Source organism: Zonotrichia albicollis, chromosome 2 (genome assembly GCF_047830755.1).
Source record: "Zonotrichia albicollis isolate bZonAlb1 chromosome 2, bZonAlb1.hap1, whole genome shotgun sequence".
Classification (NCBI taxonomy): Eukaryota; Metazoa; Chordata; class Aves; order Passeriformes; family Passerellidae; genus Zonotrichia; species Zonotrichia albicollis.
This window is the reverse complement of record NC_133820.1, coordinates 67,420,886-67,435,312: the sequence shown is the minus strand read 5'-3', so window position 1 is coordinate 67,435,312 and position 14,427 is coordinate 67,420,886. Positions and strand designations below refer to the sequence as shown.

The 14,427-nt window shown below is 42.4% G+C and overlaps 1 protein-coding gene across 1 annotated transcript in view; it reads left to right on the top strand.

Moving 5' to 3' along the window:
• The first annotated feature begins 1,308 nt into the window (after positions 1–1,308).
• Positions 1,309–14,427, top strand: part of ITM2B (integral membrane protein 2B) — a 26,562-nt gene continuing 13,443 nt past the window's right edge. The window contains exon 1 of the mRNA XM_005482379.4: positions 1,309–1,559. Coding sequence (XP_005482436.1) covers positions 1,461–1,559 — 99 coding nt within the window. The 5' untranslated portion in view covers positions 1,309–1,460. The remainder of the gene's footprint in view (positions 1,560–14,427) is intronic.

The following is a 14,427-nucleotide window of genomic DNA, read 5'->3' as shown; positions in this document are numbered from 1 at the left end:
ATGAAAGTTCCTACTAAAGTAAAACCTCCAGGGTCATACCAAATATGGTCAGAAATTGCCTAGGGAAATCTCTGTATTTTGTCTTCCTTAGAGTCCATGACGTTTTCTACTTCAGTGAAGGATCTGCAAATAATTCAGTCAACCTCTGTTGAATTTTAAGGCAGTTAGATTGAATTCATGTAATATCTGGGCAATTTACAGACTTGGGTGCAAGCTGTGCCATCAGCTGTTTTATCTTTAGAGCATATAAAATTACTATGATTTGCTTTGTGAATTTTGTATCTTCATTAGAAAAAAAATTCCTTAAATTATCTGTAGATCTTTAAATACTTTAGGATGATAGGATGAAGCAGGTTAAGTTAGCTTTTCTGTTAGTTATTCTAGGTGAATGGTTTTAAAGGATGCTGATGATGAGGTACAAAGCGTAAGGACAATTCAGTCCTGGTGCCATCTAATGCTCTAGGGAGAAAGACCAGATATTGACTAAGTCAGCAGCAGAGCACCCACTGAATTGAAGGACAGCATTTTGCTTGCCTGGTGTCTCACAGAGAGTGACAGAAGCACTACACTGCCAAGCTCTAACCAGGAAATCAATTCTACCGAGATGAGTCACCAAAATTAACTTCTTGGAGCAGACTACAACCATATTCCCAGTGCAAAGTCGAATATATGCATCACAGAGTTTTACTGGAGAGCACCCTACTGGGATGGTGTGCCGAGTTCACCGAGTTCTTACCCCACTGCACCGGAGAGGAAGGGGGAAAGTCACAGCTCCACTTTCCCCGGTGCTCCTCGCATCCTTCCATCCCCAAGGGTTTAAAAACTGCTGGATTTCACCTTCACGCTGCCTATGAAGGATTTTGGGGATTTTCTTCACGAACATAAGGCCCAAACATTTTCTTTTCGCAAAGCACCCCAAATTAAAATGGCAACCAGGGAAATGCTAGCACTGCACGGGGCTAGCACTGCACTTGTGCCAGCCGTGCCCCAGGGAAGCGCAGCGCCAGCAGCGTCTCAGCCCGGGCTCCTCCATGCGCAGGAGCCGAGCCCCGGGCGGGGGGACACGGACCCCCGAGGGTCTCTGCCCTGAGGACGGGGCCACACCGCCCGGGACGCTGCCAGGCTCCCACCGAGCCGCGGCCCCTCGGCTACCGAGCCCAGAGCGGGGACCGGCCCGCCCGGAACCCTCACCCGGCCGAAGCCCCCCGCCCGCCGCGCCGGGGCAGGCAGGGGGCGGAGGGCGAGGCCCTGCTGCCACCACCTCCCCTCTTTCCGCCCGCCCTGTCAGGCACCGCCTCCTCCTCCTCCTCCTCCTCAGCCGCCTGACAAGGGGACGGGGGCGGCAGCCGCGGCGAGGCAGCAGCGGGGGGTGGCAAGGTAGGGGACAGCCCGCGAAGCTCCGCCGGTGCGGGCTGCTTCTCGTCCTCGTTCTGCTGCGTGCGGGCTGCTGAGGACCGACCATGGTGAAGGTGTCTTTCAACTCCGCGTTGGCGCAGAAGGAGGCGGCGAAGAAGGAGGAGGAGAACAGCCAGGTGCTGATCCTGCCGCCGGACGCCAAGGTGAGGGCGCGGGGGGACCGACCCTCCGGGGCCCGGCGGCGCCGGGCGCTCCACTCTGCTCCGCTCCGCTCCGCGCGGAGCCCGGAGAGGGGAGCGCGGCGGAGACGCTGCCGAGCTTTGTACGGCCCTTGCCCGCGGCGATGGCCCCCGGGCGGGCCGGGGGAAGGCTGCGCAGCGGTGCGCCCCGCCGCCCCATCGGCTCACGCTTCTAAAATGGCTGACAGGGCGAGCTCCTCGGCTCCGCTTCTCCCGACTCCGGGGATCTCTGTGCTGGTTCCGTTTTTCTGTTTGTTTGGTTGGGGGTTTTTGTTGGGGTTTTGTTTTGGAGGTTTTTTGTTAGCCGCTGCAGCGCGTGCACTGCGGTCATCCCGGCTTTCGGGGCCGGCTGCGCTCCCGCAGCGCCCTGGCTGTGTCGGGCCGGCGGTGGGAGCTGCTGTGTGGGGAGGGGGCGGGTCGTGCCCGCCGTTCCCTCCGGCCGGCCGCTGGCGAGCTCCCGGACCCCGGATGCTGCGGGGCAAGGGAGAGCTTGGAGGCTGAAGTTGGGGGTTCGGCCGCGCTTTGCCGCAGCAGCGTGTTCGCAGAGCCTGGTGGTTGTGTGGTGCGGAGAACTTCGCCTCGGAACTTAAATGAAGGAACAAAGAGCTGCCTCCCCCCGCCCCAAAACAGCACCCAAACTCCGGGCGCTGCTGTCGCCTCCCCTCTGCAAACAGCAACGGAGAAAAAACAGCAGCGGCTTTTTAAGTTTTTTGCATAGAATATAAAGGTTTTTGGTTGCAATCTCTATGCTCCCGTAATCAAAACCAGTTTTTAATTCGGAGTAGTGTAATTTGCTCTAAGCTCTTTCAGAAGGGAACGAAAACTTGAAAAATGGCCAACTGCACATAAACAACAGTGTCTTACTGTTTTCATTTGCTTTCACAGTCTCTGGTTCATCGGGCCTCTGAGTTACCAGATTGGCTCTTCAAAAGTGATAGTGTTTATTAATTTCCTAAATCTTTGTGGTGGATTTCTGCATAGGAGGACAATATCTGTTCAGTTTGTGGTGTGAAGGCATGCCCTGGTGCAGGTTTTGCCGTGATTTTCATGGGGCCAGGTTCCTCACCTGCAGAATCCGCTGTCATTTCACAGCCGAGGAGAACCAGAAAAGTGCTTCTGGTGACATCTCCCTGATACAGCAGATGGTTAAATGTCACACTTCCGCTGAGCATACTGCACTTTCAGATAAAACTGACCAGTGTTTAAGTCTCTAGAACAGTGTGCCACAACAGATGAGACAGTTTTGTTGCTCAGATTGCCTGCAATTATATGAAATCCATTGGGTGCTGGTATTCCCAGAGGAGTGCTATTCTCTAGGAAGTAGTGGCTTCCCTGAGCCCCGATTAAGCTGTAGAATTCCTTCCTAACCTCAAATCTGGTGGTCAGTGTGACATCAAGCACATAAGCAAGACACAAGCTACATGTTCCAGAAAATGGGTTTTTCTTAGTACCTCGGAATCCAGACCTGCCCTGGATGATGTTTGTTTCCAGATAGCCTACCAAATTGGGCTTGTTTTTCTGCTACTAAACAAACAAAATACATCTGGCTAATTGTACACTTGGGAACAAATCCTCCCGACCCTGTCCAGATACTGACGGAAGCATGTCATTTGGCTATGATTTCCTTAATGTGGAGCTGCAAATTCTAGCAGCTGAGGATGACATACAAGATCTGCCTTAATTTTGGTTTCCTTGCCTAGAAATGAGACTTGTAAACACTTATTAACCAGGTCAAAAGGCAGTCTGATCTCACAGTAGCTACTTCAAAGTTCTTGCACTGCTGTCAGGGGATGAACACGCCTGAACGAAGCTTGAAACACTCCCAAAATAGCTTGCTGGGAGGGGATGCTCAGTACAGATGAAAATTCCAAAAACAAACGAGTGCTCTTGAGGGATGAGTCTTTGACGTTCTCCTTGACACATTTCTATCTTTTGTCTGCAGATCTGCAGACCTGCACCTAACAGTGTGCAAAATTCTCGAGTAAGCTTTTTTTTTGGGCTTTTGTGTTTTAAAGCATCAATAAAAGCAGATCTGGTACAGTAGCGTTGTCTGTAGTTTTTGTAGAACAGGCCGTGCAGTCCATGCAGGATTAACAGTAGTGAAACAAGCACTGCCATGTAGCTCTGGAGGTATTGTGATTCTTCAAGTCTGGGAGCTTATTCTCAGATCTTTGGGCGGGGGGGCAGGTGGAAAGGAACTGAGGGCCCTTGTAAAACTTGATACGTTTGAGGTAAGTGCAAGATCCACTCTTTGAACTTTGCCTTCTTGAATACAAGTGCATTAGAAACAGATCATCCCCCACCCATCCACAACTTCAGTTGCCTATGCAGCTCTTTGGAGGAAAGGGGAGAAAATAAACCACATCTGACAAATGCATTATTCACATCACGTCGCTGCTGGAAAACCCTTCGCTTCAGGTGAGGTTTGGAGGCAGTGTGGGAATGTATATTGAAAGAAAGAATTCTGGTAGACTGAAAAAGGTCACATTTCCAAAACAGCATATATGGGAAGTTTGTTTTCCTGTCTCCTACATTGTTTCTCTTGGAAAATAATTAGATCTGGATCACAAGTGTAAACATGAAAAATATTGCAACATTTTATGAAGCTTTCTTTTATGAACAAAGTCCTGGAAGGCATTCTGGACTGAAGTAAAGAGAAAACCTTAAGAAGAGATTCAACAGAATTGCACTATCACAATTTTATTACCAAGAACTTAAAAATACTTGAGCCAGAGATACTAGTAAACTAGTTGAGATTAATGAATAAAGCCAAATGCTCTGAAATGTCAAGAAAATAAAAATTCACAGGATGAACTTTTGGGCTAATTCTTTGACAGTCTCATTCTGCAGCTTTTCCCAGCACAGTGCCTTGAAGACTGCTGCTCTGCCATTGCAGGATTACTCTCAAATACATAATCTTCCAAGGACTTAGCAAAGAGCATTTGCAGCTAAAATATGCTGATGATACAGCATAGAAATACTCTGATTTTCCCAGAAATTGCCCAATAACCTCTGATGCAGATACTAATCGGAAATTAATCAGGGAAGGTAAGACAGGAGGAGGCAAGAAGAGTAGGGGATGTGTCACGGAAACAATGTCTTCAAAAAAGGGTTTTGCAGAAGGCAGTGGTCTTATGCTTTGGAGTATGTTGTTACTTAAAAAGGACTTGAAAAATCTAGAGTGCTAATCCTGTCTCTGCATAAATCACTGCTCAGTATTATGGCATGTAGTGAAAGTGTCTCCATAATTACTGTAGGCAGCCATTACAACTCTGTTTTTGTTGTTGGGGTGGTACTTCTATGCCATAATTCTCAGCCAAAATACAGCATTCTCCTAGTGAAGGGTCTTAGGCCACATTTCATTTTCCATTTTGCTCATTGTCTCTACAAGAGGGTGTTTTATGACCCAGTTTCCCAACAAACAAACAATGTGTGGTCTTTTAACATTTCTCCCTACAATAGATCTCTGGAGAGCCAAAGATGGTTCTGAGCATAGCTGAAGTCTTCAGACATTTTATGAAGGCCTTTCAGTAGATTAGGCCTTCCCAAAAATCTTTGTGCCCTCAGTGACTTGGGCTGTTGCTCCCTTCTGCCAGGTTCAGTGGCAACCTTTTAAAACTGTTTTTCTCTTTTTGGGGTGCTCAACATGGTTCATATCTACCACATCCAGCTTTGTGCACAGAAGCTGTGGACTCACATGTATTGTGCCTGACCATTGGGTAACTGCATATGCAGAGAGTTCAGTGTGAAAGTGTAAATGTTAAGAATTTTAAAAGCAGCAGCTTTCTGCATTTATTCCTTATAAGAACGTTGTTACTGTGACCTTTAAATTAACCTTCTTTTTTTCACTTTAGCTTAATCATTCACTTAACTTTAGCTAAAGCATACTAAAATAGACATTTTTTAAACACAGAGTGAAGGGATCCACCTAAGAAGTACTGATGAGCAACAACTAGTGAACGTGATTTTGCTGTGTAGAAAAACCCTCAGATTTTGTGTAATTGGTGTTAAATATATATATATATATATGCAAAAGTTACTGTATCCACTAAAAAATAGTCATAATAGTTGTTTGGTTGTTATTTTGCTGTTAGGAAAGCAGGTTTTCCTTCTTTATGGAACATCCCTGTAGCTGGGTGGTTTAGGATTGTCTTATTTGATTTTCATTTCTTTTTTCTTTCAGGAGTTTCCATATTCCCAATATATGGCTTTTTCCAGCCAAATTCTATAGGCCTTACACCAGATGCCGTTGGGGAAAGAGCAGTCTTTGTATTTTCTTCTATTTTCTGTGATGCAACTAGGTCATTAAACCAACCAGCTTCTGCTATCTGTCAGAGCATGTGGAGATTAAGACATGATTATTTAAAAGAGGCCCAGAAGTAAAATATCCTAATAGACCAAATTCTCTCCCTCTTCTCCCAGATGTTGCTAAAATTTTAATGAAAATCCACCAAACTATAGATGAAAACCCTTCAGTTTCAGACACAAAGAGTACCCAGGGCTTGTTCTGTTATTTTATTTGACTTAATGGGTACCCAAAAACATAAGTTAGGGTAAATTGAGTTTTATTGAACAAAATTTGTGTTGTTAATGAGGCACTTCTCCTAAGAAAAGAAGCCTTTTATCAGCCTGTGGCTGATACCTACCCCTACATTTTTTTTACATTATGAATTTGTGCTGCTGGTTAAGTAGAGCAGCTTCCTGAACATAAGGTAACTGTGGCCTTGAGACTTTTGGCTCCTAAAGCTGTTCCTTAAAGGCTTGCCAGCACTTGAGACAATACTAAAAATCTAAGATCTCTAAAAGTTTGTGGTGCTCTTTTGACAATCTCTTGTTATTTTTAAGTGAGTTTAGGGATTTGGAATTACCAAATCCAAAATGTGGTCTGGAGGAGGTGGTGTCAGCCCCCAGCAATGGGCACGAACCTGTGGGACAGAGGAGCTCTGTCAGTTCTCTGTATCTCACTTCCTTTTCTGTCTCTCATAACCTCCCGACCTGAATAACAAGCACAGGGCTTTGGTTGAGAAATAGAACCATTTCCCAGAAGAATTATATTAAATGTTTCAAACAGGATGTATTGTGCCAGACCTTTGTGATAACTGCTTTGTCAGTTGTTTGTATCATTCACGTTTTTGGCTGAGCGAGCAAGAGAGCTGATGGCTGCACCATACAGCTTGTGTGAACTCAGTGCGGGGATGACTAGAGAGACAATGGGAATGCTTTCTGCAGTTCCAAATAGTTTCTCTTCAGTTTCCCAAACTTTCACTTGGCTGAAACCCCTTGCCCTGAAAATGTATTCAAGAGAAGTTTTTTTCCCCTTAATATCATCGTATGGAAGAGTGTGTAATCAGATGATGCTTTATTTAGTGCAGTATCTAGAAAAACTATCCTGCCCTGTAATGTATCTTTACAGTAAATGTCAGAAGTACTTCTCCCGTGTTCATTCCTGTCTTTCTGTGCTGCAATACTCTTTTTGATAAGCCTCAAGAAATTAGTTTAGATATTAACATTGCGTAGCAGTATGAAGGATACCACTTAAACAGAGGCTGTTGAAATGAAGGTTCTGTTCAATGGGAAAGATCAAGTTAAATTAGTTAATTTCTGAAGATATGGATCAAAACAAAAAGCTCAGCTTCCCTGTGAAAATCATTTGAAAGAAAATTTTCTTGGAATCAGCAGTATTTTCAAGGGAAATGGTTTTGACTCATTCCATTACAATGAATATTTAATCCAACATGTGAACATGTATTTCAAGGAAAGTTTAATTTTAAAATGTAATGTGTATCTATGTGTTTCTTCTGTTAAGTATTTTAATGAAGTGTTTGCAGCTGCAAATGTAACCTAACAGATGTGGTTTTATAGACTATTTTCTATTTTCAAATCTATTTTCTTTGTTATTTATCTAGGTTTTTCCCCTGATTTTTTCTTTTTCTTATCAGCATTTTAGTAAATATTGATGCTGATAGTCTTTGAGGTGGGGGGTATGTAAGAATGGTAAGCATACTTACCTCCAGTAATGTTTTCAGGTAACTGTTCTGCAGTTGTGGTTTTGGAATATTTGTCAGCTTTATATGTATTTTCTAGCCAGTAGCCAGTAGCTACAGGCATCAGGTAGCTCTTCATAAAAAGAAAATAGCCCTCTCTGTGACCCTCAGGAAATACCTTCAAACACAAACACTGCCTTTTAAAGTCCTAGTAATTTTAAATATTCTTTATTCTGTACTTCTAAAAACATTGTGACATTTAAAAAATGTAACTGCAGCTGTAATAAGTGATTATATGTTTTGTTGCTTATTGCACAGATTCCTTTTTCTTTTCCCTATTTTTTTCTCCCCTTTCTCCCCTTGTGCTGTGATTGACAAAGGTTAGCATTATCTGCTTTTAGTCTCCTGATCTGTATGAATAATACAACATTCATTTTCTTACTATTTATGTACTGCTTTTTATCCTCAGTGGAAATTACTTTGAATCTACAGATGAAAAGCATGCTAATTTATAAAATTCGGGTATCTGTCCTAATTTTACAGATGTGGTAAACCAAAGGAATGAGATAATTAATAAGATTGAGCTCTGCAATGAAGTCAGAAATGGTTTTGTGGCAGACATCATGTGAGCTAGGTAGGGTTTGGACCACAAGTGACTTACAGAAAAGGACTAGGTCCTTCCTGAGTGGTCCATGTGTCATCTGCAAGCAAGGGTCCTCTGTGCAACAGCTGTACAGAATTCATCATGACAAAATGCCAAAGTCATATGTGCTCAACAGTTAGTATAGAGATCCTGCAAAGAAAAAAAAAATTTGGTATCTTGTTTGTCCTTTCCATGTAGTGTCAGTGTGTGTGTGTGCATGTACACAAATATTTTTCTAAATTTTTCTAAAGTTGATATATTATTAAGTATGCAATACATATAATTTCATATATATAAACACACATAAAAATAAAACCCACAGGCATTTTAAGAGTAGAGTTCCTTGAATGCAAGTCCTTGGTTAATTTGTGGTTGTCTTTACTCCAGTGTTCAGCAAACTCCTGCTTTGATGGCAGCTTTCTGCTCTTTTGTGGGTAGAATGAGATGGTGGAATGACTGTGGAAAAAGAGGAGGCTGAGAGATCATAACTGGGAGGGGTCAGTGATCTCTGGGGTGGATCTCACATAGTTGCTGAATCACTAAGGCCTGTTTATTTATTTATTTATTTTAAAGGATAAAGCCTACACAGAAGGAGAAAAGCCTTGCACTTACACATTTGAAAATGCAGCAGCCTTTGCAAGGTTGTGAGGCCAGACACGACTCGGAGGCTGCTGCACAGTGCAGTGAGCAGTTTTGGGAAGCTGTTGGTGAGGTGTTTGAACGCTGGCCAGGTCTGTGATCCTGCAGGGTGTGGTGCTGCCAGGTGCTGGGCACTGGAGTGTGTGCTCCACTTCAGACTTGTAATTGCACTGAAGCCCTTCAGTTTGTTACAACAGTTTTGTCTAGAAAGAGAGCATAATTAAACGTACCCTTCCAAGGTCAGCTCTCCTGTGCTGATACTCATAACTGCCACAATTAAATGCTATTTTGTATTTGCATATAGAATGGTTTCCACTCAGAGAACTGTGCTTGCTGTTCAGGTACTATGCATTCTAATTCACTAATACATGTATTAGCAGAGTGTATGTGTTTGAGGACAGGGCTGCCATTCACAAGAGCCTCAACAGACTACAGTAATGGGCTGAACAAAGTCTCATGAGTTTCAGAAATAACAAATGCCAAGTCCTGTATCTGAAACAGATTCGTCCCAACCATCAGGATATACTGGGCACCACCTGGCTGGGAAGCTGCTCTGCTTGAAGAAAACCCAGGGCCTCTGGTGGACATTCAGTGCATGCTAGTCACTGGCATCACAGAAGGATGAGAGCTCTCTGATCCAAAAAAAGACAGCAACAAACTGGTGTGAGTCCAGCAGGGGCCACCACAATAGTCAGAGGCTGGAGGTTACGCCCTGTGAGGAGCAGCCAAGGGAGTGGGGCTTGTTCAACCCAGAGATGAAACTGCGGCAAGGAGGACTTAACAGCAGCCTCCCAGTGCCTGGGGAGGTGACTGAAAATACAGTGGTCATAAAGTTAAAAAAGAGAGCTTCTGACTGATAAAAGCAAAATATTTTTCAGTCTTGAGGAGAACTGAATGCTGCTGAGGAAATTACCCAGAGAAGCTTTGAAGTGTCAGTCTTAGCAGTTTTCAAACCTTGACTGGTCAAGAGCCCTGAGCAGCCTAGACAGGCTTCAGAGTGTACCCTCCTTTGAAGCAGGACTGCAGACCTCACAAGAGGGTTTTGTGATGCTGGATTCTGCTTTTGAGAGAAACTGAGACACAGCCTTTGTAACTTGCTTGAGATGACATACCATCTGTGGCTGAACTGGGAATAGAGTTATTAAATTCCGAGGCTCAGTGGTGCATATGTGCATGCTAATGAGATCTCTTGGGTGAAAGAGCCAACGCCACTTGGGAAAATAGCCTTGAGAGAAATCTAGGTTAAATTCACATAGCGTTCCATCATACTGATGGCTGAGAATCAGGCAGTCATAGAAAAAAAGAAATTTCAGATATAAGAATTGAGCAGGGTAAGGGAGAAGCAGGGACTGGAACGATCAAGGTCAAAGAGATAATTTAGTATTGATCCATTTAAAGTGGAATAGGAACCTTCTAAGTTCCTGTTTTCAAGCACTGATCTCATTCAGGATAAAGATGAAAGAAATACTTCATTAAAGTTATAGATTGATTTAGTGTAGTTTTTATGAGTATGGTAGAATGTAAGTCAGTTGTAGGTCAAAGAGTGCAGATAGGTAAAAGGTTTATTTTGGCAATGTTTGAAAATGAAGCATTTTTCAAAATTGGACAGTTTAATGAAATGCTGTGTTCAGTATTCTGTAACTATAAAGGGTGTGGTGATTTTGTTTTCTGAAAGCAAATCCATTCTGAAGAATGTCCCATATGACTTCTTAGGCTTGAGGGTTTTTGTTTAAAAAATTAATCCCTATTGCCAGATACCTGTGCAAGCTTTCCACCTGCATGTTTTGGTCTATCACTTGCAAACTTGCACCAGAACACTTCTCTTTCCTTTAAATATGTGAGAAGACTTAAGTATGGAATGCAGAACAAATTTCCATCATTCCAGTTTATGAAAATATGTAGAAAAATTCAGCAACATTAATATATTTTCTTAATAAACCTGATTTTCACACTGAGACATTTAGAGGCAAGACATTTTCCAAATGTTGTAGGTTTTGTTGAAGTTTTTATGGCAGAGAGTGGGGAGAAGGCAAAAGAATCATAAAACTCCAAAGTGAAGTAAAGGATGTGTGGAGCTTTATTACTTGTCTAGCACAGACCCAGCACTCCTGGAAGTCTGATTTATTTTTTTTTTTTCCTTAAATGAAGCAGGTGGTTAGAGTTATTTTTAATCCTCATCCTCTGTAGTATTAGTGTTACTTAAAAGCTGTAGATGTGTATCACAGAATGGCTGGCATTGGAGGTCGTCTGGGCCAACTCCCCTGCTCTAGCAGCTGGTTGCTTGGTACCTCCTCCTGCCAGCTTCTGAGTATCTCCAAGGATGGAAGGCTTCACAATCTCCCTGGGCAAGCTGTGCCAGTGTTTGGGATCACGCAGTAAAAGAATGTTCAGTAGGAGTACAAGATGATATTAAGGTCCTGTGGTGCTGATAGCTGTGCAGAAGGTGCCCCAGGAGGGCAGTTCTTGCCCTGACTGCAGTGGAAGCACAGGCCAAGAGGCACAGGCGTGCTGTGCTGGTTGATGTGGCAGAGCAAAGTCCTGTGGCCATAGCCCAGCTGCTCTTCACCAGAGCATGGTGATGAGTGGTTTATCTTGGTGCAATGGTGAAAGGAGGAAATGGAGATAAGGTGTGCCCAGTTACTCTGTGTGTGGCAGATACCAGAGAGCTCTGCTTTGGGTGGGGAAAGATGCAGGGAACATAGACATAGGATAAGTGCACAGAGAAGGAAGCTGGTAGAGCTTGAAATTGGACAGAGAAGAGGAACAATCTGGGGAACACAGTTTGAAGAAAACATCAGATACAGTGTGTGGTTAGTTACACACTTGCTGTAGACAGCCTGGGATGAGGATATAGCCGAAAGTGCAGGTGAATCACCTGAAAAGAAGTCTTTACCTGGTCTAAAAATACAACTTCCAGGCCATTTAAGTACCCTGTCACTTTCTAGTCCATGTAAGACCAAAGCTAACAACTACTCATCTTAATGCTACTCCAAAATTTAACCAAAACAGCAATTTGAATAGTTACAGGCATTTTCCTTCCTTACCCATCCTCTTTAATTGTTGACTGCCATCAGGGTTTGCAGTCTCTTATCTCAGAAATGAAGGCAGTGTTTAGGTAAATCAGGATTACTCATGTTGGTTGGGAGTTGCTGGATTACTCTTCAGTACATGCTGCTTTTGTGGTCCCTCCATCACATAGCTGTGAATGAACTGCTGATTCCTGTCCTTAACATTGACTTTACAGTTGTATTTTTCCTTTACTTCTTGCAGAAAATTTGAACTCTTCATGTTCTAACATGTTTCTGAGTTTTATTTCTTGCTCCCCTACTCTTGCCTGTTTCCCGGCTTTTGTTCTCTCTTCACCTCTGTCTCTCCCAATACATGCAGCTGCAGCTACCTTCCTGCCCACCAGCTCTCATTTGCCTTTTAAGATGATCTTGAGCTGGCTGTTTATACTGATGTTTTTATTCTGTTATAGTTACAATGTTTGAACAATGAAATGAGTCATTTGACAGACACTGTAAGTTTTAATAAAACTCCCCCATTATTTCGTCAAAGATAACACTCAACCAATTAAAACAACCTTGGACTTTGAACTTGTAAAGCTCCTGGAATTTAATTTCTTCTTACTTCTGGATTTCCTAGTGCTGTCTAAAAGATTTTGTATTTAAAATACTATTTCAAAGACCATATACAGATAGGAGAAATAGAAGAACAGGTTAATAGTACCAACAGCCTAATGGATAACTCTCATTGATTTATCCCCTTGGTTATTCAGGCTATGTGACTACAGTGAACAGCAGCACAACTAATGTCATGTTTTCATGTTGTTCTTTAGGCAGAGAGCCTTTGGTCAGATGGACAAGTCCCTGTCTGTTGTGACTGAAGAACTGGCACTGCTGGCACTGAGGGGTTGCAATGTTCAGATACCAACTGCATATAAACAGCCATAGATTGTTTGCTGGACAAAGGAGAAATCTCTCAAGCATCTGTTGTATATAGAGTTGGTGTTTTCCAACTAGCAAGTTGAAAGATGATTGTACTTAAAATTTAAATTTAATTTTGTTAGTAAGCATAGAATTGCTGTTTTAGAGGCAGATCAGTATGATTGCCTTCCAGATTCACAGCATCTGCCAAGTGAGGAGTCTTGCAAAAGCCTGCCTTAATTTCCCATCTGCAACAAGTAATAAATAGAATACCAGGCTTGGAGTAGTCTTCAGGCAGGAATACCATCGAAGGAATGCAGAGCTCTTTCTAAATTAAGTTCATTTTAAATTGACTTTCTTTTGTGAGGATTTTCTACAGATGTCGTATTTACAAGTCAGAGCAGGCGAGCCTGACCAGCAGAATTCAGTTTATACAACCATTGGTCAGTATTTTATTTAAAGACTTTATAGCTTCTCTCATTAAAAACACTTATAGGGGGTGTCATTAACTTCCCTTCTTCTCACTCCACTAATTACAACTGCAGTTGGTCAATATTTGCCTTCAGGAAACTCAGTCTGTCCCACAGTGTTCTGTCCATCCATGTGAGCTAAGTGGCACACAGAGGACCTCGGAGGAAAAACTGTTCTGAATAACTTCCAGCCAGTTTTACCCACATTAAGTGTAAGCTTTTATATGTGTGTTTGTGTATATGTAATAGATGTTATTCTCACATGCATAATTATGGATGTTTTGTGTATTATGCTGCAGACATTTTTAGTAATGTTTGTAATACTCAGTAATGCTCTGCATCTGCTTTCTCTGTGGATCAAAGACTCATTCCAAAAGACATTTCCCCCTCCCATAATTATTTTTATTGCTATCTTATCTATTTTTAAATTTGGGACATTATCTTTTGCATAGCTGTCCAGCAGTCATACAGTATTGTGGACTTCTCACAGCAGTTGTTCATCATATCTGGTTTAGATAGATGTGTCCTTAATTTCTGCAAAGGAACAAGGTCTGATTATCTTCTCACTCATTTTAATATGAGCTAGACATATGCCTTGTAAGTTTATAGACTGCTTTACTTTTATAATGTTAAAGCAATTATATTCCACTATGTACAAAAAGCCACAAGGGGAAAATCTAAGTAATTATCAAGTCTAATTATACACATTTATGGCTCAGCATTGGAACTTCTTAGAATACATTTGTGATATTACCCCAAACATGCATTTGGCCATTCTAAAATACAGCATATATTAAGGAAAAAAAAAAAGTAGCATTAAAATTGAACTGAAAAGAGCAAGAGAATATATGGCCACTAGCCATTAATAACTGCTAGTGTTTGCAGGTTTATGGGGTTATTAACTTCTTCTTTTTTTAATTTACTAGTATTTTCTTTTTTTAATTAATTAGCAGAACTGTTAATGCTAATTGTCATAAAGATGTCCTTGTGCACATCTCTCTGTAGTTGAGAGTGTTCTGATAAATAGTTTGTGGTATCATTCCTATCTGAGAAGTGTTTCATGGTTTTAGTAAGAAGGCAGAGAGCAGTTTTACATTTACATTCACTGCTATGGTCACCAATAAAGGGATCTGTTCTGAAAACTGCAGTCAACTTGTCACTTTTTTGTGA